Source organism: Anomaloglossus baeobatrachus, unplaced genomic scaffold (genome assembly GCF_048569485.1).
Source record: "Anomaloglossus baeobatrachus isolate aAnoBae1 unplaced genomic scaffold, aAnoBae1.hap1 Scaffold_646, whole genome shotgun sequence".
NCBI classification, from domain to species: Eukaryota; Metazoa; Chordata; class Amphibia; order Anura; family Aromobatidae; genus Anomaloglossus; species Anomaloglossus baeobatrachus.
In genome coordinates this window covers 46,184-72,909 of record NW_027445015.1, presented here as the reverse complement: position 1 = coordinate 72,909, position 26,726 = coordinate 46,184, and the positions used below count along the sequence as shown (strand labels likewise).

The window sequence follows — 26,726 nt, the reverse complement described above, 5'->3', positions numbered from 1 at the left end:
CAGTGACACACACAGGTTTCCAGTTCGGAGTCTGGGACACATGGCACAGTTCATGTCACACGGCCTTTCTCATGACTGTCGGCTAGTCCACATTTTGGCAGACAACAAATACTGGTTATGTACCTTCCTTGACCCACTCTACAAAGACAAATTTGCTTCACTACTTGAAAAGGCAAATAAGGATTATACTACGGAAACATTCAAGAGGGCTGTAGTGGAGCAGTTGATGGAACGATTACCCTCAGATCATGCTGGCATCAGAGATAGCGGGTCATCTCACGCAACAGGATTACAAGAGAGGGCTACGCATAGTAGGAGCAACACAGGCGGGGGACTAATGTGCCAAAACTGGTCCATTTTCCACAAACCGTCAACTGCGACTCAGATACCGGTTTGGGGAACGATGAGAAGGAGGGAACAGTTAAGTAAGATGGTGAGGGACTATGTAGGTGACCATATCAGCATGCTTTCCGAGTCTACTGTTCCCTTTAACTATTGGGTTTCCAAGCTCAACACTTGGCCAGACCTCGGCTTATACACTTTGGAAGTGCTAGCTTGCCCTGCTGCGAGTGTGTTGTCTGAGCGTGTTTTCAGTTCAGTGGGGTCAAAAATAACAGTCGCACACGACTATCCACGGAAAGTACAGACGGTTTGACCATGATCAAAATGAACCATAGATGGATTGCCCCAGAGTATCTCAGGCCGCCTGTTAACAAGACCCAGTAATAAGTGAAGCCCCAAAATTTGGATTTCTTAAGATCAAATAAGTTCCATTGTTTCTCATTCAAGACTATTTTGTCTTCTATCATCTAATGACACCGCATGACTAATGTAACTTGTTATGCTGCTGCTGCCATGTAATTGTTTGGCCCAATCACCCAGGGCAGTATTTTTCAAGCCTTTGTACATTATGCACTGGCACAAGCACTATCGAGGCTACACTGTCTATAACAATTGGTCAGGCAGTCTCTATTTGTGTTCTTTATTGATGCTGTGCTCCACGGTGTGTTACACATGGCCCCCTGCGGAATCAGAATTTTTCTTTAGCTCCTTGGCATGTTATGCCCTGTTGCTTATCCTACCAATTTTTACCTCCAGCTTTTGGTCAGATGCAATCATCATCAATGATATCAGCTTCGATGTCACAGCGTGGCGTTCATTTGTCCATAAAACATACATTTCTGAATCATTTGAATAGAGGGCCACTGGAGCCGGTGGTGTTGGTGGAGGAGGAGGAGGAGGGCAAGGCCAACACCCAAATGCCCACATTGGCAATAGCACTGTAAAGTGTTATGGAGTACGTATTCCAACTTTCACACTAATGATATAGGGGACGCAGAAAACTACAAATGACTGCCATCCCTCCCCAATGTATGTTACAGGGCCCACCTGAGAGCCCCAAGAAGTCTGAGATTTGAGGATAGCCAGTGGCCCTTTCTACATTTGAATAGAGGGACACTGGAGCCGGTGGTGCTGGTGGAGGAGGACGAGGGCAAGGCCAACATCCCAACGGGCACATTGTAGCTGACCTTTTAAAATGCAGTCAAATATGTCCCAGAAAAGGAGGCGTGAGACAGACCCCAATATAATGTATACGTTACAGCCCTTCTAATCGAAAAAGAAGGAAAAATGTAAAAAACAAAATGTGTGAACATATGCTTAAGTGTTTGTTTTTTTAGGTCGGGGCTTGATTTGACGTTTTATCACAGTGATTAGGCACTAGAAACTGTTTCTTAGAAGTTCGCCTCTTTTACTTTGGTTTGAGAGCTATTCTGGCGACTACGTAAACGCCGCATGCTGCTCTGAGCACGTTATTCCAAGACACCAGAAATGCAGTGAGGCCCCTTCTTCAGGCTGTGCCCATACTGTGCAGCCTTTCCCATCCATTTCAGCCTTTTCTTCAGTCACCACAGGTCATCGACCGGTCCGACGTAAAATTATTCTGCTTTCCCATAGACTTACATTGGGGGCCAAATATTCGCGAATAGTCGAATAGCGGCGAGGTATTCGCTGGATATTTGTCGAAGCGAATAATAGGGTATTCCATAATCCCTATTTATGACGTTTCCTCACATTAGGATTTTATCGTCAGAACTTTCCTCCATAAATCACCGAGAACGATAAGTATTTACTAAAGAATCCAAAATATTTCCAGTAAAATCCAACATAATTTACATCAATTCTGGTCCAGGCCGTTGTCTCCGCGCTCTGCGTGTGGTGCGCTACTGGTGAGGGGCTGCAGCAGCACCGCGGGGGCTCACACCACGTACGCAGCGGCACCGCGGGGGCTCACACCACGTACGCAGCGGCACCGCGGGGGTTCACACCACGTACGCAGCGGCACTGCGGGGGCTCACACCACGTACGCAGCGGCACCGCGGGGGCTCACACCACGTACGCAGCGGCACCGCGGGGGCTCACACCACGTACGCAGCGGCACCGCGGGGGTTCACACCACGTACGCAGCGGCACCGCGGGGGCTCACACCACGTACGCAGCGGCACCGCGGGGGTTCACACCACGTACGCAGCGGCACTGCGGGGGCTCACACCACGTACGCAGCGGCACCGCGGGGGCTCACACAACGTACGCAGCGGCACCGCGGGGGCTCACACCACGTACATAGCGGTGGACCCCAGACAGGAAACATGAGGGGTCTGTTATCAGAGCCGCCATTCATTATAGGGTGCCCACCTCTGCAGCAAGGCAGGGACTAAGATCAGGGCACAGAGGGGTGTGAGGACTTGTGCAGCTGACGGTGGCACAGCAGATGGCCTCCTTTGGGCTTTTGTATACTGGTGACTGTATAACCCGAGTGTAATAACCCGGTGACGTGACCCCTACTATTCTGATGACCCCCCCCCCCAAACCAGTCACTTATAAGCGGAGTCGCCCCGTAGTCTTTTTTTTTTTTTACTCCTTTCTTGTGTGACTGGACCATTAAATCGTTCTTCATATCACTTAACTAATACATATTAATTTCTCACGACTTTCTCCCTTTATCCCCTGTAATCTGTACAAATCTACTGAGAAACAAAGTGAAATACTTCTGCGGAAAGTAAAAATTACAATACTGCCGTTGCAGAATTGCTCACACCCTGGTATACTCAGGGCGGTGGTCACATCCCCCTGTGCCACACAGGGTCAGTGCTCGGCCGCTGTCACATCTGATTAACCCCAGAAAACCTGTAAACAGCTGATAACACAGCAAAGGGTCTCATTGTGGAAAGTTGTCAGCCAGGAGAAGGTACAAAGCATTTCCCAGACATCGGATCTACAATAGACCCTGTGAAGACGTCCTCAAGAAGGGGCTGAGATCAGGCAGAATGATATTATCACCGAGAACTGACCATCCCTCATATACTGATGTAACGAGAAGAAATCTGTTCTGGAGGTAACAGCAACATTAAATGCGCTGCAAAGAGGCAACATTAAAGGAGCTGCAGAGAGGCGACAGCAACATTAAAGGAGCTGCAGAGTGGCAACAGCAACATTAAAGAAGCTGTAGATAGGCAATATTAAAGGAGCTGCAGAGAGGCGACAGCAACATGAAAGGAGCTGCAGAGAGGCGACAGCAACATGAAAGGAGCTGCAGAGAGGCGACAGCAACATGAAAGGAGCTGCAGAGAGGCAACAGCAACATTAAAGAAGCTGTAGATAGGCAATATTAAATGAGCTGCAGACAGGCAACATTAAAGGAGCTGCAGAGAGGCGACAGCAACGTTAAAAGAGCTGCAGAGAGGCAACAACAACATTAAAGAAGCTGTAGATAGGCAATATTAAAGGAGCTGCAGAGAGGCAACAACAACCTGAAAGGAGCTGCAGAGAGACAACAGCAACATTAAAGGCGCTACAGAGAAGCAACATTAAAAGAGCTTCGGAAGTGACAGCAACATTAAAGGAGCTGCAGGGAGGCAACTGCAGCATTAAAGGAGCAGCAGAGGCGACAGCAACATTAAAGGAGCTGCAGGGATTTCTGTGTAGTCCTTCATGTGACAGAATCTCTCATATTCTTCATGTGTCCGGCCTGTGGGGGAGGGGACAAGACGGAGCTTTTTCTTAACCATCACCCACCCGGGTGTGTTGTGTGTTCTGCCAAAACCTCCATCGCGTCGGCCAGAAGCAGGAAATGTGTTCTGCCTGATAAGACCGAGGGACTGTAATTCCACAAGGTGCAAAGTCACCACCGCAGAACACCCCCCCTCCTCCCTACCAACAGTGAGGTCTGGTGGGGCAGCACTGTGCTCTGCTTTATGGCAGATGCAACTGGGGCTTTAGCCAAGGGGGAGGGACTTATGGACAGAACAAATATCAGGTAAATCTGCAGGAAAACCTTCCAGCCTCTGCTAAAAAGCTGAAGATGAGGAAGAATTTGACCTCTCAGCACAAAGATCCCAAGTGACCCCAATATTACCAGAAGATGGAACTTCTGGAACGGTCGAGCCCGGACCTGAGTCCAAGGGAAGTCTGTGGTGACCTGAAGAGGGCGCTGTACACAGGAGAACCCTGCAATCTGCCAGAGGGGGGCTACAAGTAGGAGCCGGCAAAGATCAACTCTAGAGGGGATAGACCCCGACACACAAAGACTGAACTCCATAGAAATTCACAGGAGCCCCCGAAATCTGCCAGAGGGGGGCTACAAGAGGGGCCGGCACAGATCAACTCTAGAGGGGATAGATCCCGACCCACAAAGACTGAACTCCCCAGAAATTCACAGGAGACCCCCGAAATCTGCGAGGGGGGCTACAAGGAGGAGCCCAGCAAAGATCAACTCTAGAGGGGATAGACCCCAACACACAAAGACTGAACTCCCCAGAAATTCACAGGAGACCCCCGAAATCTGCCAGAGGGGGGGCTACAAGGAGGAGCCGGCACAGATCAGCAACTCTAGAGGGATAGACCCCGACACACACAGACTGAACTCCCTAGAGATTCACAGGAGCCCCCCGAAATCTTCTAGAGGGGGGCTACAAGGAGGAGCCGGCATATTTCAGCAACTCTAGAGGGGATAGACCCCGACCCACAAAGACTGAACTCCCCAGAAATTCACAGGAGACCCCCGAAATCTGCCAGAGGGGGGGCTACAAGGAGGAGCCGGCACAGATCAGCAACTCTAGAGGGGATAGACCCCGACCAACAAAGACTGAACTCCCCAGAAATTCACAGGAGACCCCCGAAATCTGCCAGAGGGGGGCTACAAGGAGAAGCCTGGCAAAGATCAACTCTAGAGGGGATAGACACCGACCCACAAAGACTGAACTCCCCAGAAATTCACAGATGTATCAGTGTAAGGGTGTGCAGACTTATGCATCTGCCTTATCTTTATTTTTGTCTTTTTCCAGTCTCTTTTTGATTTGTTTCTCAGTGATTTGTGCAGATTCTAGATGGTTTCTTTTCCAGGCTGGGATGGTACAGAGGCGTGCAGACTTCTGTCCCTGGGCTAGTATTGTACAGGGGCGTGCAGACTTCTGTCCCTGGACTAGTGTTGTACAGGGGCGTGCAGACTTCTCTCCCCGGGCTGGGAGTGTGCAGGGGAGACTTCTCTCCCTGGCATTGTGCAGGGGCGTGCAGCCTTCTCTTCCCGGGCTTGTACAGGGGCGTGCAGACTTCTCTTCCTGGAATTGTGCAGGGGCGTGCAGACTTCTCTTCCCAAGCTTGTGCAGGGGCGTGCAGACTTCTCTTCCCGGGCTTGTACAGGGGCGTGCAGACTTCTCTTCCCGGGCTTGTACAGGGGCTTGCAGACTTCTCTCCCTGGGCTTGTATAGGGGTGTGCAGACGTCTCTCTCTGGGCTTGTACAGGGTCGTGCAGACTTCTCTCCCTGGGCTTGTACAGGGGCGTGCAGACTTCTCTCCCTGGGCTTGTACAGGGGCGTGCAGACTTCTCTCCCTGGGCTTGTACAGGGGCGTGCAGACTTCTCTCCCTGGGCTTGTACAGGGGCGTGCAGACTTCTCTCCCTGGGCTTGTACAGGGGCGTGCAGACTTCTCTCCCTGGGCTTGTACAGGGGCGTGCAGACTTCTCTCCCTGGGCTTGTACAGGGGCGTGCAGACTTCTCTCTCTGGGCTTGTACCGGGCGTGCAGACTTTTTCTTTCTCACTGGCGGCTTTGGTCGCGGTCCAGGCTTTGCCCCCCCAGCAGTGGTCAGACTCCGCCCTCTTGTATATATTATGGCGATCCGCGGGGGCCTCGTTCATACGCAGCTCCCCGCCCCCGCGGCGCGGCCTCACGTGACGTCATGATACCACCTCATTCTTCTACTGGTCACTGAGACAATATCTTTACTATTGGTTGCTAGGATACAGCGGAATCCTCAGAAACCAATCGGGTATCTGCTTTCACTTTTAAAGAAATGAAAGCTAACTTGTGATTGGTTGTAGCGCTGACACACACCGCACGGTCCCGGGGCATGCTGGGAGTTGTAGTCCAGGGCCGGGGAGGTTCCCGACTCTACTCATGTGAACAGCGCTAACGTCAGTCACATGTTAGGAATGAAAACATTCGGAAGCCCCTCCCACCCCGTCGTCATTGCTGCAGTCTACATGCTGCATTAGCATATCCACGCCCTCTGCCTATACACCACCCGGAGACGTGACGTCACTTCCTGTCAGTCACATGACGGCCCCGGAGCTCGGGAACCGGTCGCTCTGGGCGGATGGATCCGCGGGAGGTGAAGGACCGGATCCTGGAGAACATCAACCTGTCCGTGAAGAAGGTGCGGCCCCGGCGTGCTCTAGAACTACGTGCTGTGTATATATGTGTGTGTGTATACCTCTCCCCCCCCCGTATACACTGTACATTACACGCTGTCCCCCCCTGTATACACTGTACATTACACGCTGTCCCCCCCTGTATACACTGTACATTACACGCTGTCCCCCCCTGTATACACTGTACATTACACGCTGTCCCCCCCTGTATACACTGTACATTACACGCTGTCCCCCCCTGTATACACTGTACATTACACGCTGTCCCCCCTGTATACACTGTACATTATACACTGTCCCCCCTGTATACACTGTACATTACACGCTGTCCCCCCCTGTATACACTGTACATTACACGCTGTCCCCCCCTGTATACACTGTACATTACACGCTGTCCCCCCCTGTATACACTGTACATTACACGCTGTCCCCCCCTGTATACACTGTACATTACACGCTGTCCCCCCCTGTATACACTGTACATTACACGCTGTCCCCCCCTGTATACACTGTACATTACACGCTGTCCCCCCCGTATACACTGTACATTACACGCTGTCCCCCCCTGTATACACTGTACATTACACGCTGTCCCCCCCGTATACACTGTACATTACATGCTGTCCCCCCCTGTATACACTGTACATTACACGCTGTCCCCCCTGTATACATTGTACATTACACGCTGTCCCCCCCTGTATACACTGTACATTATGCACTGTCCCCCCCTGTATACACTGTACATTATACACTGTCCCCCCCTGTATACACTGTACATTATGCACTGTCCCCCCCTGTATACACTGTACATTATGCACTGTCCCCCCCTGTATACACTGTACATTACGCACTGTCCCCCCCTGTATACACTGTACATTACACGCTGTCCCCCCTGTATACACTGTACATTACACGCTGTCCCCCCCTGTATACACTGTACATTACACGCTGTCCCCCCCGTATACACTGTACATTACACGCTGTCCCCCCCTGTATACACTGTACATTACACGCTGTCCCCCCCGTATACACTGTACATTACACGCTGTCCCCCCCTGTATACACTGTACATTACACGCTGTCCCCCCTGTATACATTGTACATTACACGCTGTCCCCCCCCGTATACACTGTACATTACACGCTGTCCCCCCCTGTATACACTGTACATTACACGCTGTCCCCCCTGTATACATTGTACATTACACGCTGTCCCCCCCTGTATACATTGTACATTACACGCTGTCCCCCCCTGTATACATTGTACATTACACGCTGTCCCCCCCTGTATACATTGTACATTACACGCTGTCCCCCCCTGTATACACTGTACATTACACGCTGTCCCCCCCTGTATACACTGTACATTACACGCTGTCCCCCCTGTATACACTGTACATTACACGCTGTCCCCCCTGTATACATTGTACATTACACGCTGTCCCCCCTGTATACATTGTACATTACACGCTGTCCCCCCCTGTATACATTGTACATTACACGCTGTCCCCCCCTGTATACATTGTACATTACACGCTGTCCCCCCCTGTATACATTGTACATTACACGCTGTCCCCCCCTGTATACATTGTACATTACACGCTGTCCCCCCCTGTATACATTGTACATTACACGCTGTCCCCCCCTGTATACATTGTACATTACACGCTGTCCCCCCCTGTATACATTGTACATTACACGCTGTCCCCCCCTGTATACATTGTACATTACACGCTGTCCCCCCTGTATACATTGTACATTACACGCTGTCCCCCCCTGTATACATTGTACATTACACGCTGTCCCACCCTGAATACGCTGTACATTACACTCTGTCCCCCCTGTATACACTCTATGAACTGCGCATTACGCATTGTCCCCCCATATGCACTACGCATTATGCGCTGTCCCCCCCTGTATGCACTGTATAAACTGCGCATTACGCATTGTCCCCCTGTATGCACTGTGTATTATGCGCTGTCCCCTCTGTATACACTGTACATTGAGCGCTGTCCCCGGTATGCACTGTGCAGTACGCATTGTCCCCTATATGCACTGTGCATTACGCGCTGTCCCCTTCCCCCCCCCTGTATGCATTGTGCAGTAGGCATTGTCCTCTATATGCACGGTGCATTACGCGCTGTCCCCCCTGTATGCACGGTGCATTACGCGCTGTCCCCCCTGTATGCACGGTGCATTACGCGCTGTCCCCCCTGTATGCACGGTGCATTACGCGCTGTCCCCCCTGTATGCACGGTGCATTACGCGCTGTCCCCCCTGTATGCACGGTGCATTACGCGCTGTCCCCCCTGTATGCACGGTGCATTACGCGCTGTCCCCCCTGTATGCACGGTGCATTACGCGCTGTCCCCCCTGTATGCACGGTGCATTACGCGCTGTCCCCCCTGTATGCACGGTGCATTACGCGCTGTCCCCCCTGTATGCACGGTGCATTACGCGCTGTCCCCCCTGTATGCACGGTGCATTACGCGCTGTCCCCCCTGTATGCACGGTGCATTACGCGCTGTCCCCCCTGTATGCACGGTGCATTACGCGCTGTCCCCCCTGTATGCACGGTGCATTACGCGCTGTCCCCCCCTGTATGCACGGTGCATTACGCGCTGTCCCCCCTGTATGCACGGTGCATTACGCGCTGTCCCCCCCTGTATGCACGGTGCATTACGCGCTGTCCCCCCTGTATGTACGGTGCATTACGCGCTGTCCCCCCTGTATGCACGGTGCATTATGCGCTGTCCCCCCTGTATGCACGGTGCATTATGCGCTGTCCCCCCCTGTATGCACGGCGCATTACGCGCTGTCCCCTCCCCTGTATGCACTGTGCAGTACGCATTGTCCCCTATATGCACGGTGTATTACGCGCTGTCCCCCCTGTATGCACGGTGTATTACGCGCTGTCCCCCCTGTATGCACGGTGCATTACGCACTGTCCCCCCTGTATGCACGGTGCATTACGCGCTGTCCCCCCTGTATACTGTACATGGAGATCACTAGTCTGTGCACAATTTGAGGGGGAAGGGGTTGTTACAGTGTGTCCCCCCAGCGTGTTTCTGTGGACTCTAATGTAATCATTCCTCCAGTAGTGTTCAGCTGGGGGGGGGTTGTGCGTATTTGTTCATCTCTGCATGGGACCGGATCTGCTGCTTGGTGTCCTGCGCTGCGGAGGTGCTGCCGGGGACGGTGCCTATCACCTCATCTCTCTGCGGGGTGCTGCCGGGGACGGTGCCTGTCACCTCATCCCTCTGCGGGGGGCTGCCGGGGACGGTGCCTGTCACCTCATCCCTCTGCGGGGGGCTGCCGGGGACGGTGCCTGTCACCTCATCCCTCTGCGGGGTGCTGCCGGGGACGGTGCCTGTCGCCTCATCCCTCTGCGGGGGGCTGCTGGGGACGGTGCCTGTCGCCTCATCTCTCTGCGGGGGGATGTCGGGGACGGTGCCTGTCGCCTCATCTCTCTGCGGGGGGATGCCGGGGACGGTGCCTGTCGCCTCATCACTCTGTGGGGGGCTGCCGGGGCCGGTGCCTGTCACCTCATCCCTCTGCGGGGGGCTGCCGGGGCCGGTGCCTGTCGCCTCATCTCTCTGCGGGGGGCTGCCGGGGACGGTGCCTGTCACCTCATCTCTCTGCGGGGGGCTGCCGGGGACGGTGCCTGTCACCCCTCCTGGGCTCAGGGTGTTGGGTGCCCAGTGATTGGTGCCTGGATGAGTGGTGCCAGCGGTCACATGTAGTGACCTGGTATGCTGAGCCTTGTGGTCCTGGTGGTGCGAAGTTGTACACTGCTACAACCACTGGTGCTGAGACCGAGAGCCGAGCGCCAGTCCCTGACACATCCTCCTCTGTATGGTGCGGCATGCTGACACTTGTAGTCCCTACAAACTGCAGAACAGGTTTCTACCATGTCATCTCACTTCTGTTTCTGGGGCGATGGCTGTGAATGTAAAGAATCCCGACCGTCCGGAAATACAGTCACCGCAGAGTGTAATACCGAGCAGAGAAGTGTGATATCAGCCCCTCGTATAACGCTCCAGTGCTGATATAACCCCAGACATTACATATGTGACTGATATCAGCCCCTCTTATAACGCTCCAGTGCTGATATAACCCCAGACATTACATATGTGACTGATATCAGCCCCTCTTATAACGCTCCAGTGCTGATATAACCCCAGACATTACATATGTGACTGATATCAGCCCCTCTTATAACGCTCCAGTGCTGATATAACCCCAGACATTACATATGTGACTGATATCAGCCCCTCTTATAACGCTCCAGTGCTGATATAACCCCAGACATTACATATGTGACTGATATCAGCCCCTCTTATAATGCTCCAGTGCTGATATAACCCCAGACATTACATATGTGACTGATATCAGCCCCTCTTATAACGCTCCAGTGCTGATATAACCCCAGACATTACATATGTGACTGATATCAGCCCCTCTTATAACACTCCAGTGCTGATATAACCTCAGACATTACACATGTGACTGATATCAGCCCCTCTTATAACGCTCCAGTGCTGATCTAACCCCAGACATTACATATTTGACTGATATCAGCCCCTCTTATAACGCTCCAGTGCTGATATAACCCCAGACATTACATATGTGACTGATATCAGCCCCTCTTATAACGCTCCAGTGCTGATATAACCCCAGACATTACATATGTGACTGATATCAGCCCCTCTTATAACGCTCCAGTGCTGATATAACCCCAGACATTACATATGTGACTGATATCAGCCCCTCTTATAACGCTCCAGTGCTGATATAACCCCAGACATTACATATGTGACTGATATCAGCCCCTCTTATAATGCTCCAGTGCTGATATAACTCCAGACATTACATATGTGACTGATATCAGCCCCTCTTATAACGCTCCAGTGCTGATATAACCCCAGACATTACATATGTGACTGATATCAGCCCCTCTTATAACGCTCCAGTGCTGATATAACCCCAGACATTACATATGTGACTGATATCAGCCCCTCTTATAACGCTCCAGTGCTGATATAACCCCAGACATTACACATGTGACTGATATCAGCCCCTCTTATAATGCTCCAGTGCTGATATAACCCCAGACATTACACATGTGACTGATATCAGCCCCTCTTATAACGCTCCAGTGCTGATATAACTCCAGACATTACATATGTGACTGATATCAGCCTGTTATTACGCTCCAGTGCTGATATAACCTCCAGACATTACATATGTGACTGATATCAGCCCCTCTTATAGCGCTCCAGTGCTGATATAACCCCAGACATTACATATGTGACTGATATCAGCCCCTCTTATAACGCTCCAGTGCTGATATAACCCCAGACATTACATATGTGACTGATATCAGCCCCTCTTATAATGCTCCAGTGCTGATATAACCTCCAGACATTACATATGTGACTGATATCAGCCCCTCTTATAATGCTCCAGTGCTGATATAACCTCCAGACATTACATATGTGACTGATATCAGCCCCTCTTATAACGCTCCAGTGCTGATATAACCCCAGACATTACATATGTGACTGATATCCGCCTGTTATTACGCTCCAGTGCTGATATAACCACAGACATTACATATGTGACTGATATCAGCCCCTCTTATAGCGCTCCAGTGCTGATATAACCCCAGACATTACATATGTGACTGATATCAGCCCCTCATATAACGCTCCAGTGCTGATATAACCCCAGACATTACATATGTGACTGATATCAGCCCCTCTTATAATGCTCCAGTGCTGATATAACCTCCAGACATTACATATGTGACTGATATCAGCCCCTCTTATAATGCTCCAGTGCTGATATAACCCCAGACATTACATATGTGACTGATATCAGCCCCTCTTATAGCGCTCCAGCGCTGATATAACCCCAGACATTACATATGTGACTGATATCAGCCCCTCTTATAACGCTCCAGCGCTGATATAACCCCAGACATTACATATGTGACTGATATCAGCCCCTCTTATAACACTCCAGTACTGATATAACCCCAGACACTACATATGTGACTGATATCAGCCCCTCTTATAACGCTCCAGTGCTGATATAACCCCAGACATTACATATGTGACTGATATCAGCCCCTCTTATAACGCTCCAGTGCTGATATAACCCCAGACATTACATATGTGACTGATATCAGCCCCTCTTATAACGCTCCAGTGCTGATATAACCCCAGACATTACATATGTGACTGATATCAGCCCCTCTTATAATGCTCCAGTGCTGATATAACCTCCAGACATTACATATGTGACTGATATCAGCCCCTCTTATAACGCTCCAGTGCTGATATATCCTCCAGACATTACACATGTGACTGATATCAGCCCCTCTTATAACTCTCCAGTGCTGATATAACCCCAGACATTACATATGTGACTGATATCAGCCCCTCTTATAGCGCTCCAGTGCTGATATAACCCCAGACATTACATATGTGACTGATATCAGCCCCTCTTATAATGCTCCAGTGCTGATATAACCCCAGACATTACACATGTGACTGATATCAGCCCCTCTTATAATGCTCCAGTGCTGATATAACCCCAGACATTACATATGTGACTGATATCAGCCCCTCTTATAATGCTCCAGTGCTGATATATCCCCAGACATTACATATGTGACTGATATCAGCCCCTCTTATAATGCTCCAGTGCTGATATAACCTCCAGACATTACATATGTGACTGATATCAGCCCCTCATATAACGCTCCAGTGCTGATATAACCCCAGACATTACATATGTGACTGATATCAGCCCCTCTTATAATGCTCCAGTGCTGATATAACCTCCAGACATTACACATGTGACTGATATCAGCCCCTCATATAACGCTCCAGTACTGATATAACCCCAGACATTACACATGTGACTGATATCAGCTCCTCTTAGAACGCTCCAGTGCTGATATAACCCCAGACATTACATATGTGACTGATATCAGCCCCTCTTATAACGCTCCAGTGCTGATATAACCCCAGACATTACATATGTGACTGATATCAGCCCCTCGTATAACGCTCCAGTGCTGATATAACCCCAGACATTACATATGTGACTGATATCAGCTCCTCTTAGAACGCTCCAGTACTGATATAACCCCAGACATTACATATGTGACTGATATCAGCCCCTCTTATAACGCTCCAGTGCTGATATAACCCCAGACATTACACATGTGACTGATATCAGCCCCTCTTATAACGCTCCAGTGCTGATATAACCCCAGACATTACACATGTGACTGATATCAGCCCCTCTTATAATGCTCCAGTGCTGATATATCCCCAGACATTACATATGTGACTGATATCAGCCCCTCTTATAACGCTCCAGTGCTGATATAACCCCAGACATTACATATGTGACTGATATCAGCCCCTCTTATAATGCTCCAGTGCTGATATAACCTCCAGACATTACATATGTGACTGATATCAGCCCCTCATATAACGCTCCAGTACTGATATAACCTCCAGACATTACATATGTGACTGATATCAGCCCCTCTTATAGCGCTCCAGTGCTGATATAACCCCAGACATTACATATGTGACTGATATCAGCCCCTCTTATAACGCTCCAGTGCTGATATAACCCCAGACATTACATATGTGACTGATATCAGCCCCTCTTATAACGCTCCAGTGCTGATATAACCCCAGACATTACATATGTGACTGATATCAGCCCCTCTTATAACGCTCCAGTGCTGATATAACCCCAGACATTACATATGTGACTGATATCAGCCCCTCTTATAGCGCTCCAGTGCTGATATAACCCCAGACATTACATATGTGACTGATATCAGCCCCTCTTATAATGCTCCAGTGCTGATATAACCTCCAGACATTACATATGTGACTGATATCAGCCCCTCTTATAACGCTCTAGTGCTGATATATCCTCCAGACATTACACATGTGACTGATATCAGCCCCTCTTATAACTCTCCAGTGCTGATATAACCCCAGACATTACATATGTGACTGATATCAGCCCCTCTTATAGCGCTCCAGTGCTGATATAACCCCAGACATTACATATGTGACTGATATCAGCCCCTCTTATAATGCTCCAGTGCTGATATAACCCCAGACATTACACATGTGACTGATATCAGCCCCTCTTATAATGCTCCAGTGCTGATATAACCCCAGACATTACATATGTGACTGATATCAGCCCCTCTTATAACGCTCCAGTGCTGATATAACCCCAGACATTACATATGTGACTGATATCAGCCCCTCTTATAATGCTCCAGTGCTGATATAACCCCAGACATTACATATGTGACTGATATCAGCCCCTCTTATAGCGCTCCAGTGCTGATATAACCCCAGACATTACATATGTGACTGATATCAGCCCCTCTTATAATGCTCCAGTGCTGATATAACCCCAGACATTACATATGTGACTGATATCAGCCCCTCTTATAATGCTCCAGTGCTGATATAACCCCAGACATTACATATGTGACTGATATCAGCCCCTCTTATAACGCTCCAGTGCTGATATAACCCCAGATATTACATATGTGACTGATATCAGCCCCTCTTATAACTCTCCAGTGCTGATATAACCCCAGACATTACATATGTGACTGATATCAGCCCCTCTTATAACGCTCCAGTGCTGATATAACCCCAGATATTACATATGTGACTGATATCAGCCCCTCTTATAACGCTCCAGTGCTGATATAACCCCAGACATTACATATGTGACTGATATCAGCCCCTCTTATAATGCTCCAGTGCTGATATAACCCCAGACATTACATTTGTGACTGATATCAGCCCCTCTTATAATGCTCCAGTGCTGATACAACCCCAGACATTACATATGTGACTGATATCAGCCCCTCTTATAACTCTCCAGTGCTGATATAACCCCAGACATTACATATGTGACTGATATCAGCCCCTCTTATATCGCTCCAGTGCTGATATAACCCCAGACATTACATATGTGACTGATATCAGCCCCTCTTATAACTCTCCAGTGCTGATATAACCCCAGACATTACATATGTGACTGATATCAGCCCCTCTTATAGCGCTCCAGTGCTGATATAACCTCTAGACATTACACATGTGACTGATATCAGCCCCTCTTATAATGCTCCAGTGCTGATATAACCCCAGACATTACATATGTGACTGATATCAGCCTCTCTTATAACGCTCCAGTGCTGATATAACCCCAGACATTACATATGTGACTGATATCAGCCCCTCTTATAATGCTCCAGTGCTGATATAACCCCAGACATTACACATGTGACTGATATCAGCCCCTCTTATAATGCTCCAGTGCTGATATAACCTCCAGACATTACATATGTGACTGATATCAGCCCCTCTTATAATGCTCCAGTGCTGATATAACCTCCAGACATTACATATGTGACTGATATCAGCCCCTCTTATAATGCTCCAGTGCTGATATAACCTCCAGACATTACACATGTGACTGATATCAGCCCCTCTTATAATGCTCCAGTGCTGATATAACCCCAGACATTAGATATGTGACTGATATCAGCCCCTCTTATAATGCTCCAGTGCTGATATAACCCCAGACATTACATATGTGACTGATATCAGCCCCTCTTATAACGCTCCAGCGCTGATATAACCCCAGACATTACATATGTGACTGATATCAGCCCCTTTTATAACGCTCCAGTGCTGATATAACCCCAGATATTACATATGTGACTGATATCAGCCCCTCTTATAACTCTCCAGTGCTGATATAACCCCAGACATTACATATGTGACTGATATCAGCCCCTCTTATAACGCTCCAGTGCTGATATAACCCCAGATATTACATGTGACTGATATCAGCCCCTCTTATAACGCTCCAGTGCTGATATAACCCCAGACATTACATATGTGACTGATATCAGCCCCTCTTATAATGCTCCAGTACTGATATAACCCCAGACATTACATATGTGACTGATATCAGCCCCTCTTATAACTCTCCAGTGCTGATATAACCCCAGACATTACATATGTGACTGATATCAGCCCCTCTTATAACGCTCCAGTGCTGATATAACCCCAGACATTACATATGTGACTGATATCAGCCCCTCTTATAACTCTCCAGTGCTGATATAACCCCAAACATTACACATGTGACTGATATCAGCCCCTCTTATAACGCTCCAGTGCTGATATAACCCCAGACATTACATATGTGACTGATATCAGTCCCTCTTATATCGCTCCAGTGCTGATATAACCCCAGACATTACATATGTGACTGATATCAGCCCCTCTTATAACTCTCCAGTGCTGATATAACCCCAGACATTACACATGTGACTGATATCAGCCCCTCTTATAATGCTCCAGTGCTGATATAACCCCAGACATTACATATGTGACTGATATCAGCCCCTCTTATAATGCTCCAGTGCTGATATAACCCCAGACATTACATATGTGACTGATATCAGCCCCTCTTATAATGCTCCAGTGCTGATATAACCTCCAGACATTACACATGTGACTGATATCAGCCCCTCTTATAATGCTCCAGTGCTGATATAACCTCCAGACATTACATATGTGACTGATATCAGCCCCTCTTATAATGCTCCAGTGCTGATATAACCTCCAGACATTACATATGTGACTGATATCAGCCCCTCTTATAACGCTCCAGCACTGATATAACCTCCAGACATTACACATGTGACTGATATCAGCCCCTCTTATAATGCTCCAGTGCTGATATAACCTCCAGACATTACACATGTGACTGATATCAGCCCCTCTTATAATGCTCCAGTGCTGATATAACCCCAGACATTACATATGTGACTGATATCAGCCCCTCTTATAACGCTCCAGTGCTGATATAACCCCAGACATTACATATGTGACTGATATCAGCCCCTCTTATAACGCTCCAGTGCTGATATAACCCCAGACATTACATATGTGACTGATATCAGCCCCTCTTATAATGCTCCAGTGCTGATATACCCTCCAGACATTACATATGTGACTGATATCAGCCCCTCTTATAACGCTCCAGTGCTGATATAACCCCAGACATTACACATGTGACTGATAACAGCCCCTCTTATAATGCTCCAGTGCTGATATAACCCCAGACATTACATATGTGACTGATATCAGCCCCTCTTATAACGCTCCAGTGCTGATATAACCTCCAGACATTACACATGTGACTGATATCAGCCCCTCTTATAATGCTCCAGTGCTGATATAACCCCAGACATTACATATGTGACTGATAACAGCCCCTCTTATAACGCTCCAGTGCTGATATATCCCCAGACATTACATATGTGACTGATATCAGCCCCTCTTATAACGCTCCAGTGCTAATATAACCCCAGACATTACATATGTGACTGATATCAGCCCCTCTTATAATGCTCCAGTGCTGATATAACCCCAGACATTACATATGTGACTGATATCAGCCCCTCTTATAATGCTCCAGTGCTGATATAACCCCAGACATTACATATGTGACTGATATCAGCCCCTCTTATAACGCTCCAGTGCTGATATAACCCCAGACATTACATATGTGACTGATATCAGCCCCTCATATAACGCTCCAGTGCTGATATAACCTCCAGACATTACATATGTGTCACAAACCACCGGGGGGGTCACTCAGAAATCCCCCGCGCTGGCTACCAGTACGTCACAATCGGGGGGTAACAAGTGGGGGTCACCCCTCCTTTATACCTCCCGACCGACAGACAGAGCACGTGACGCGCTCTCTAGCGCCCCTCTTATAGTCAGGCCAATTATGGAATTGCCCGACCATAAGCAAGGAGGCCGCTATACTACTTATGCCGATTATTGAAGGGTCCCCGGTGAGAGTAGGGTATATATTCCCCCGACCTCCGCGGGCGGAATATATAAAATCTCCCCGAATCTCACTGGCCTCCCCACAATAATCCTTGGCACAATTCGCTGCCACCAACCGCTTCACGGTAACTATTAGCCGAACACACAGACGTGGGATTCAAGATCGAGATAACAGAACAGCCCAAGATTAATTATATAATTTAATCAGCCTAAAGCACACTAGAAACTACAATATATACAATAGGGAATCTACAGAATATACATATGTCAGAGTACAGTTACAAGCAAAGCATGGGTTACAAACAGGCATACACAGTTCCAGCAGTTACCTTGTGCGTCTGGCCACAGGGGGGCGCTGTACCCAGGTTTCTAGGATCCTTCCCACAGATGTTTCCTACACGTGCCCCCAGCGAAAAGACCACTGGAAAATGGCCGAAGTAGGGTTATCAACCTGGGCACATCCAGTTCCCCTCCTACCTTCGTGACCTCAGAGGGAGCACTGCTCCACCCCTGGCTTGAGTTATGGACAATATCCCAACATGGAATATGGGCCATAACTTTGCCTGGGAGCGTCGTAGGCAGACGCCAATGCTCTCATTGTGACAGTTATGAATTTAGCTACAGAACGAGGGGACTCATGACCTGTCTGCCAGTTCCCCATTGGCTGATATCACGCCTGGGGCATTTCCCAATGTCCTGCTCCCATAAAAAGGGTGTGCCGGCATCGTCCGCATGCGGAGACACCATTTTTATGGTTGCCATATTTATCGGAAATATGGCTTGCGAGATATGAACCATTTTTTTACTGGAGTCGTTCTGTCTGGCTATTTCCATAGCCTTGCTAATGAGATACAGCTCTTGTTACAGGGTGACGGCAGGGAGTCATCCTGTGTCCATTGTTCCCACACCACCTCATCTCCATATCACAGGACATGGCCATGGAGGTGTAAGTGGAACACTGAGAACAAGAAGGGAGGGGGCACTGCCAGGGAGTGATGAGGGATTATGACTGGAGTCATAATTCATCTTCATATCCCGGGATTTGCCTCACAATATGTGACTGATATCAGCTCCTCTTATAATGCTCCAGTACTGATATAACCCCAGACATTACATATGTGACTGATATCAGCCCCTCTTATAACGCTCCAGTGCGGATATAACCCCAGACATTACATATGTGACTGATATCAGCCCCTCTTATAACGCTCCAGTGCTGATATAACCCCAGACATTACATATGTGACTGATATAAGCCCCTCTTATACCGCTCCAGTGCTGATATAACCCCAGACATTACATATGTGACTGATATCCGCTCCTCTTATAACGCTCCAGTGCTGATATAACCCCAGACATTACATATGTGACTGATATCAGCTCCTCTTATAACGCTCCAGTGCTGATATAACCCCAGACATTACATATGTGACTGATATAAGCCCCTCTTATACCGCTCCAGTGCTGATATAACCTCCAGACATTACATATGTGACTGATATAAGCCCCTCTTATACCGCTCCAGTGCTGATATAACCCCAGACATTACATATGTGACTGATATCCGCTCCTCTTATAACGCTCCAGTGCTGATATAACCTCCAGACATTACATATGTGACTGATATCAGCCCCTCTTATAATGCTCCAGTGCTGATATAACCCCAGACATTACATATGTGACTGATATCAGCCCCTCCTATAATGCTCCAGTGCTGATATAACCCCAGACATTACACATGTGACTGATATCAGCCTGTTATAACGCTCCAGTGCTGATATAACCCCAGACATTACATATGTGACTGATATCAGCCCCTCGTATAACGCTCCAGTGCTGATATAACCCCAGACATTACATATGTGACTGATATCAGCCCCTCTTATAATGCTCCAGTGCTGATATAACCCCAGACATTACATATGTGACTGATATCAGCCCCTCTTATCACGCTCCAGTGCTGATATAACCCCAGACATTACATATGTGACTGATATCAGCCCCTCTTATAACGCTCCAGTGCTGATATAACCCCAGACATTACATATGTGACTGATATCAGCCCCTCTTATAACGCTCCAGTGCTGATATAACCCCAGACATTACATATGTGACTGATATCAGCCCCTCTTATAACGCTCCAGTGCTGATATAACCCCAGACATTACATATGTGACTGATATCAGCCCCTCTTATAACGCTCCAGCGCTGATATAACCCCAGACATTACATATGTGACTGATATCAGCCCCTCTTATAACGCTCCAGTGCTGATACAGTGGATATAACAGGAGACCCCCACAATCAGTCAGATGGGGGGCAACAAGGAGGAGGCGGCAAAGATCAGTGACTTTAGAGATGATAGACCCCGACCCACAAAGTCTGAACACCCCAGAAATTCATATGAGACGTCACCAAAGTATCAGTGTAAGGGTGTGCAGATTTGTGCAACCGCATTATAATATTTTATTTCTCTTTTAGCCGATCTTGTTAGTTGCGGTGCGGCCCCCCCGGTGTCGGGCAGGACATGGCCGCTATCAGTGTCCGCTCCCTGTCTGGTCCCGTGATTCCTCGTGTTGTGAAATCGGGGGGAGAAGTTCCTTTTTCTTGTGTGTAATAAATACAGTGCCTTGTGAAAGTATTCAGCCCCTTGAATTTTTCACCCTTTTCCCACATTTCAGGCTTCAAACATAAAGATAAAATGTGAATGTTCTGGAGAAGAATCTACAAGTGACACAATTGTGAAGAGGAAGGAAATTTATTGCTTATTTTACACTTTTATAAACAATAAATAACTGTAATATAAAACCTAAAAGAAGTAGCCCCAATTTTTCAATGAATAAAGATGGGGATACAACAGAGAGAGGAGCACAAATAGTCAAGGTGAAATACAAAATGTAATAATTTGTACAAAGGTGATACAGGACACACAGTGGAGGCAGGCTAGATGGAAACAACCCACAGCATTACCAGGACACACCACCAGATGGCAGCCTGCTGACAGGCAGCAATGTAATAAAGATAGTACAAGGTGGAAAAAAGGCCCATAGAAAGTCACAGGGGACAGTATAGAAGACAAGTTATGTGAAGGAGGTCTGTAAAACCCCCTAAAGAGTCCCAAAGGGCAAAAGGGCATAAACGATTAATCACTGTTACCTTGCGTCATGTCAGAGCAGGAATGGTGGATGTGTCCGGGCGTGGGGGCGGGGCCTCGACGCGTGTTTCACCAAAGGCTTTGTCAGGAGGCAAAATTATTCATCCCCTTTACTGTCAGTGCAGAAACTCCCTCCAGAAGGTGATTGAGGGTCTCTGGATGATGCAATGTTGTCCTAAATGACTGATGATGATAAATATAAGCCCCTGTGTGTAACAAGTCTCCGTATAATGCCCCTGCTCTGTGATAGGCTCAGGGTCTGTGTAAGGCTAAGTTCACACTTCCGCTGTTTTGCATCAGTCACATGTGTTGCTTGACGCATGTAACTGATGCGTTGTACAACGGATGACAACGGTGACAAAAATGAATTTCTTTGTCGGACTCCATTGTGTGCGGGGGCGGAGATCGGAGGGCGGAGCTGAGGACGTCACTGCCGCGGTCGGCAAGGCTGGGGACAGGTGTGTATATATGTGTGTGTGTGTGTCTACATGCATGTGTACATGTGGAGCGCGAGGGGGCGGAGCCAGGGAGCTGAGGACGTCAGTGCCGCTGGGACTGCAGGGCTGGGGACAAGTGAGTGAGTGTGTGTGTGTGTACACATGCGGAGTGCGGGAGGGGGCGGAGCCGAGTGGTGAAGTGTCGACCGCCTTGCACACTGTATCCAGGGTAAATATCAGGTAACTAAAAGCAAAGCACTTTTTGCTTGGTTACCCGATATTTATCTTGGATACCCACTTAGCGCGGGCTCCCTGCACCCGTAACCACTGTAAATATCGGGCAACTAACCAAAGCGCATTGCTTGGTTACCCAATGTGTATCCTGGTTACGGGTGCAGGGAGCCAGAGAGCGCATGCGCAGTGAAATCCTACGGATCGCGCTGCTCAAAAAAAGTTACATGCTGCGTTGCTCCCGCCCGGCGGTCAGTTAAAAAACAACTGACCGTGACGCAGCGGATGCAACGCAGCATCATCAGTCACAATCCGTCACTAATAGAAGTCTATGGGGAAAAACAGGATTCCTGCAAAATATTTTGCAGGATACCGTAATTCCTCAACGCGACGGATTGTGACTGATGCAAAACAACGGAAGTGTGAACTTAGCCTAAAGCGCAGAGAGCATCATGAAGACCAAGGAACACAACAGGCAGGTCCAGGATACTGTTGTGGAGAAGTGTAAAGCTGGATTTGGTTACAAAAAGATTTCCACAACTTTACACATCCCAAGAAGCCCTGTGCAAGCGATCATATAGAAATGGAAGGAGCATCATACCCCTGCAAATCTACCAACACCCGGCCGTCCATCCAAACTGTCACCTCACACAAGGAGAAGACTGATCAGATGCAGCCAAGAGGCCCATGATCCCTCTGGATGATCTGCAGAGATCTACAGCTGAGGAGGGAGAGTCTGTCCATAGCACAACAATCAGCCTACACTTCACAAATCTGCCTTTATGGAAGAGTGGCAAGAAGAAGCCATTTCTCACAGATATCCATAAAAAGTGTTGTGTAAAGTTTGCCACAAGCCGCCTGGAGACAGCAAACATGTGGAAGAAGGGGCTCTGCTCAGAGGAAACCAAAATCCAACTATATGGGCACAATGCCAAACGATAAAAGCAACACAGCTCATCACCCTAAACACACCATCCCCACTGTCAAACATGGTGGAGGCAGAATCATGGTTTGGGCCTGCTTTTCTTCAGCAGGGACAGGGAAGATGGTAAAATTGATGGGAAGTTGAATGGAGCTAAATACAGGACCATTCTTGAAGAAAACCTTGTTGGAGTCTGCAAAAGACCTGAGACTGGGACGGAGATTTGTCTTCAAACAAGACAATGATCCCAAACATAAAGCAAAATCTACAATGGAAGGGTTCACAAATAACCGTATCCAGGTGTTAGAATCCAACCTCACTCAGCTCCAGCTGTTTACAAAGGAAGAATGGGCGAGAATTTCACCTCTCCATGTGCAAAACTGATAGACGCATCCCCCAAGAGACTTGCACCAGAGAGCAGTACTCCACAGGGCACACAACTGGAGTCCAGCTTCACAGGTTTTTTGCACTCCACAGCATATGCTTCATCTCGTGGCCGGTGATCCTTGGTGCTATCCAGAATTTGTATTTCATATTATGTATTGGGAGGTATATGGCATATCCTACATGCCAGTTATGTGCCCTTCATATTTATACACCTCCTGACCTGCAGTAAGAAGTGACCTTATCCAGGATAGAAATCCAATATCAAAATCGTGGAATAAATGGCAGGTGACAACATTACACTCCCTGACAGAGGTTCTGTCGCTTATCCATGTTATGTAAATAAAAGCTTATAACCTGACTTTAAATTCATCCATTGGTTTTATAAATTACGCTTTTGAAATCTGAAACCCTCCCAAATTTGGTTTAGGTTATGAAAATAAAGTTGCTGCAAAGCTGAAATATTGATCATTTAATGAACATAGAAAGGTCAGATTTTGGCAAGACAAAAGTTTTGTCACCTTGTCATATAATGCCCCCAATTCTAGTTTACATCCTCACCTGTGCTCACTAATGATCGGTTAATTAGTGGTTGTGTATAAAAAGAAATCCAGCACCCCAGATCTTCACTAGAACTGCAACTTGTCCTCTGACAACATGCCAAAAATCCACCCTGCGACCAAAGCCTTGATTATCAAGAGGCTGCAGACCAGATCCACTGCAGAGGTGGCTGCACCTTTAATGTGTCTCAGCGTCAAGTACAAAGAATTAAAAAAAAGATTTGAAGAGGCTGGAGATGTTTTTGACAAGCCCAGGTCCGGCAGACCCCGCAAGACAACTGCTCAGGAGGAACCAAAGCCAGCCCCTCTTCCACTGCAGCAGAGCTCCCACAGGCCTGGTCACCTCAAGTCCCTGTGTCGCCTAGAACAGTTTGTAGGATTCTGTCTGGAAATGGCCTCCATGGTGGAATCAGTGCCCAGAAGCCAGCACTAAACAAAAGGCAATTAAAAACCGTGTGGCATTTGCCAAGTCCCACAGCCTGCTAAACAGATGGACGCAGGAAAAGTGGCAGAAGGTGGATTTCTCTGATGAATCTTCAGTTGAATTACACCACAGCCGCCGCAAATACTGCAGGAGACCTACTGGATCCCGTATGGATCCAGAAAACAGGTAAGTTTGGTGGTGGAGAGATCATGGTCTGGGGTTACATTCAGTATGGGGGGTGCAAAACATTTGCAAGGTGGAAGGCAATATCAATAGCCTAAAATATCGAGAAGTATTAGCTACCTGTTACATTCCCAATCATAAAAGGGGTCACATTCTGCAGCAGGATGGTCTCCATCTCATACATCCATCTCTACAACAAAGCTCCTCCTGGCAAAGAAGATCAAGGACCGGCCAGCCCAGTCACCAGACATGACCATCATTGCGCATGTTTGGGGTAGGATGAAAGAGGAAGCTTGGAAGACAAAACCCAAGACTCTAGATGACCTCTTTGAGGCATGTAAGATGCATTCTCTGCTATCCCTTATGACCTCATCAATAACTTGTATGAATCATTGTTGAGCCGCATGGATGCCGTCCTTCAAGCTCATGGAAGTCACACACAATATTACATATGGCTCTAATAGCACCACAACTTCATTCACCAATGTTATGCCACGTATCTTTGTATTAGAAGGTAATTATTTGTGTGAATTTCACATTACTTTCTGTGGGCAACAAAACTTTTTGTCTTGCCAAAATCTGACCTTTTGTGTTCATTAAATGATCAATATTTCAGCAACTTTATTGTCATAACCAAATTTGGGACGGTTTAAGCTTTAAAAAGAGTAATTTATAAAACCAATGGATAAAATTAAAGTCAGGCTATAAGCTTTTATTTACATAACATGGATAAGCGACAGAACTTCTGTCAGGGAGTGTATAGCAAGGAAGCCGCCCTGACCAGAGCAGACCACCTGGTGACAAAAGTAATGCAGCTAGGGAAGGGCTGAGTGTTTGCTGGTTTCAGAGAAGCTTCACAGGTGACCTTCAGACAGCCTGGCCCTGGGGTAAAAGTTATAAAACTAGGTGGTGCGTAGCTCCCACAAATAGGGCAGGCATATTTCTGGCCTCTGGACAGCGGGGCGCACATCACACACACATTTTGCCTTAATTGTGGGACATGCGTATCAGCCCAAAATTACTAACAAACGGCTGGAGGACAAAACACCCATCATGTTTCCTAGCTATGGGTAGATAAAATCATAATAGGAAACATGATGGTAATATCTTACACATGGGACGCTCGTTAGCAGAGATATGAAGAAAGCTGCCATCTCCTAATTCTCTAGAACCTGAAGGCACATCCCATGTCCAGCCCTGTCATAGGTCACCAGGTGGGAGGTACATGGGTTATTGAAAACCAGAGCGGACATTTTGTTGGTGGTTCTTCTCAGAGAGGTCACATCCAGTAAACATGTGGGTCCTGTTAGTAGACCAGGCTTATATCTAATGAGGAACTGGTAGAGCCCTGTTTCACTGGGGCTAGTGAAAAGGGTCTGTTGGCCTGTCAGGGTTGTGAGCGAGTGGGGTGTTGTGCACGACCTACTCTGTCTGCCGTTCCGTGCCCGTATGGATAGGAGGTGTCGGTGTAATACGGCGCCAAGTGGACCTCGTGTACCCCTTGTGGGCGCGGAATGTCACTTATTGGCAGAAGTGACGAGGTCCTATCGCGTGGCTCCAACAAGTGCGTCCCCTCCGCACGGAGGGATTCGGCAGTGCGTCCCCTCCGCACGGAGGGATTCGGCAGTGCGCGGTGCTGATGTAACGCCAGTCTTTTCGCTCTTAGTTGCAGAGTTACTTTGCCGCATGTGAGGATGAGACCCCGGCCATACGTAACCACGACCGCGTCCTGCAGAGGCTGTGTGAGCACCTGGACCATGCCCTGCTGTATGGGTGAGTGGCAT

General features: G+C 48.2%; 1 protein-coding gene across 1 annotated transcript in view; it reads left to right on the top strand.

Moving 5' to 3' along the window:
* The first annotated feature begins 6,571 nt into the window (after positions 1–6,571).
* Positions 6,572–26,726, top strand: part of LOC142286184 (pleckstrin homology domain-containing family M member 2-like) — a 64,377-nt gene continuing 44,222 nt past the window's right edge. The window contains 2 exon segments of the mRNA XM_075333329.1: positions 6,572–6,711; positions 26,609–26,715. Coding sequence (XP_075189444.1) covers positions 6,652–6,711; positions 26,609–26,715 — 167 coding nt within the window. The 5' untranslated portion in view covers positions 6,572–6,651.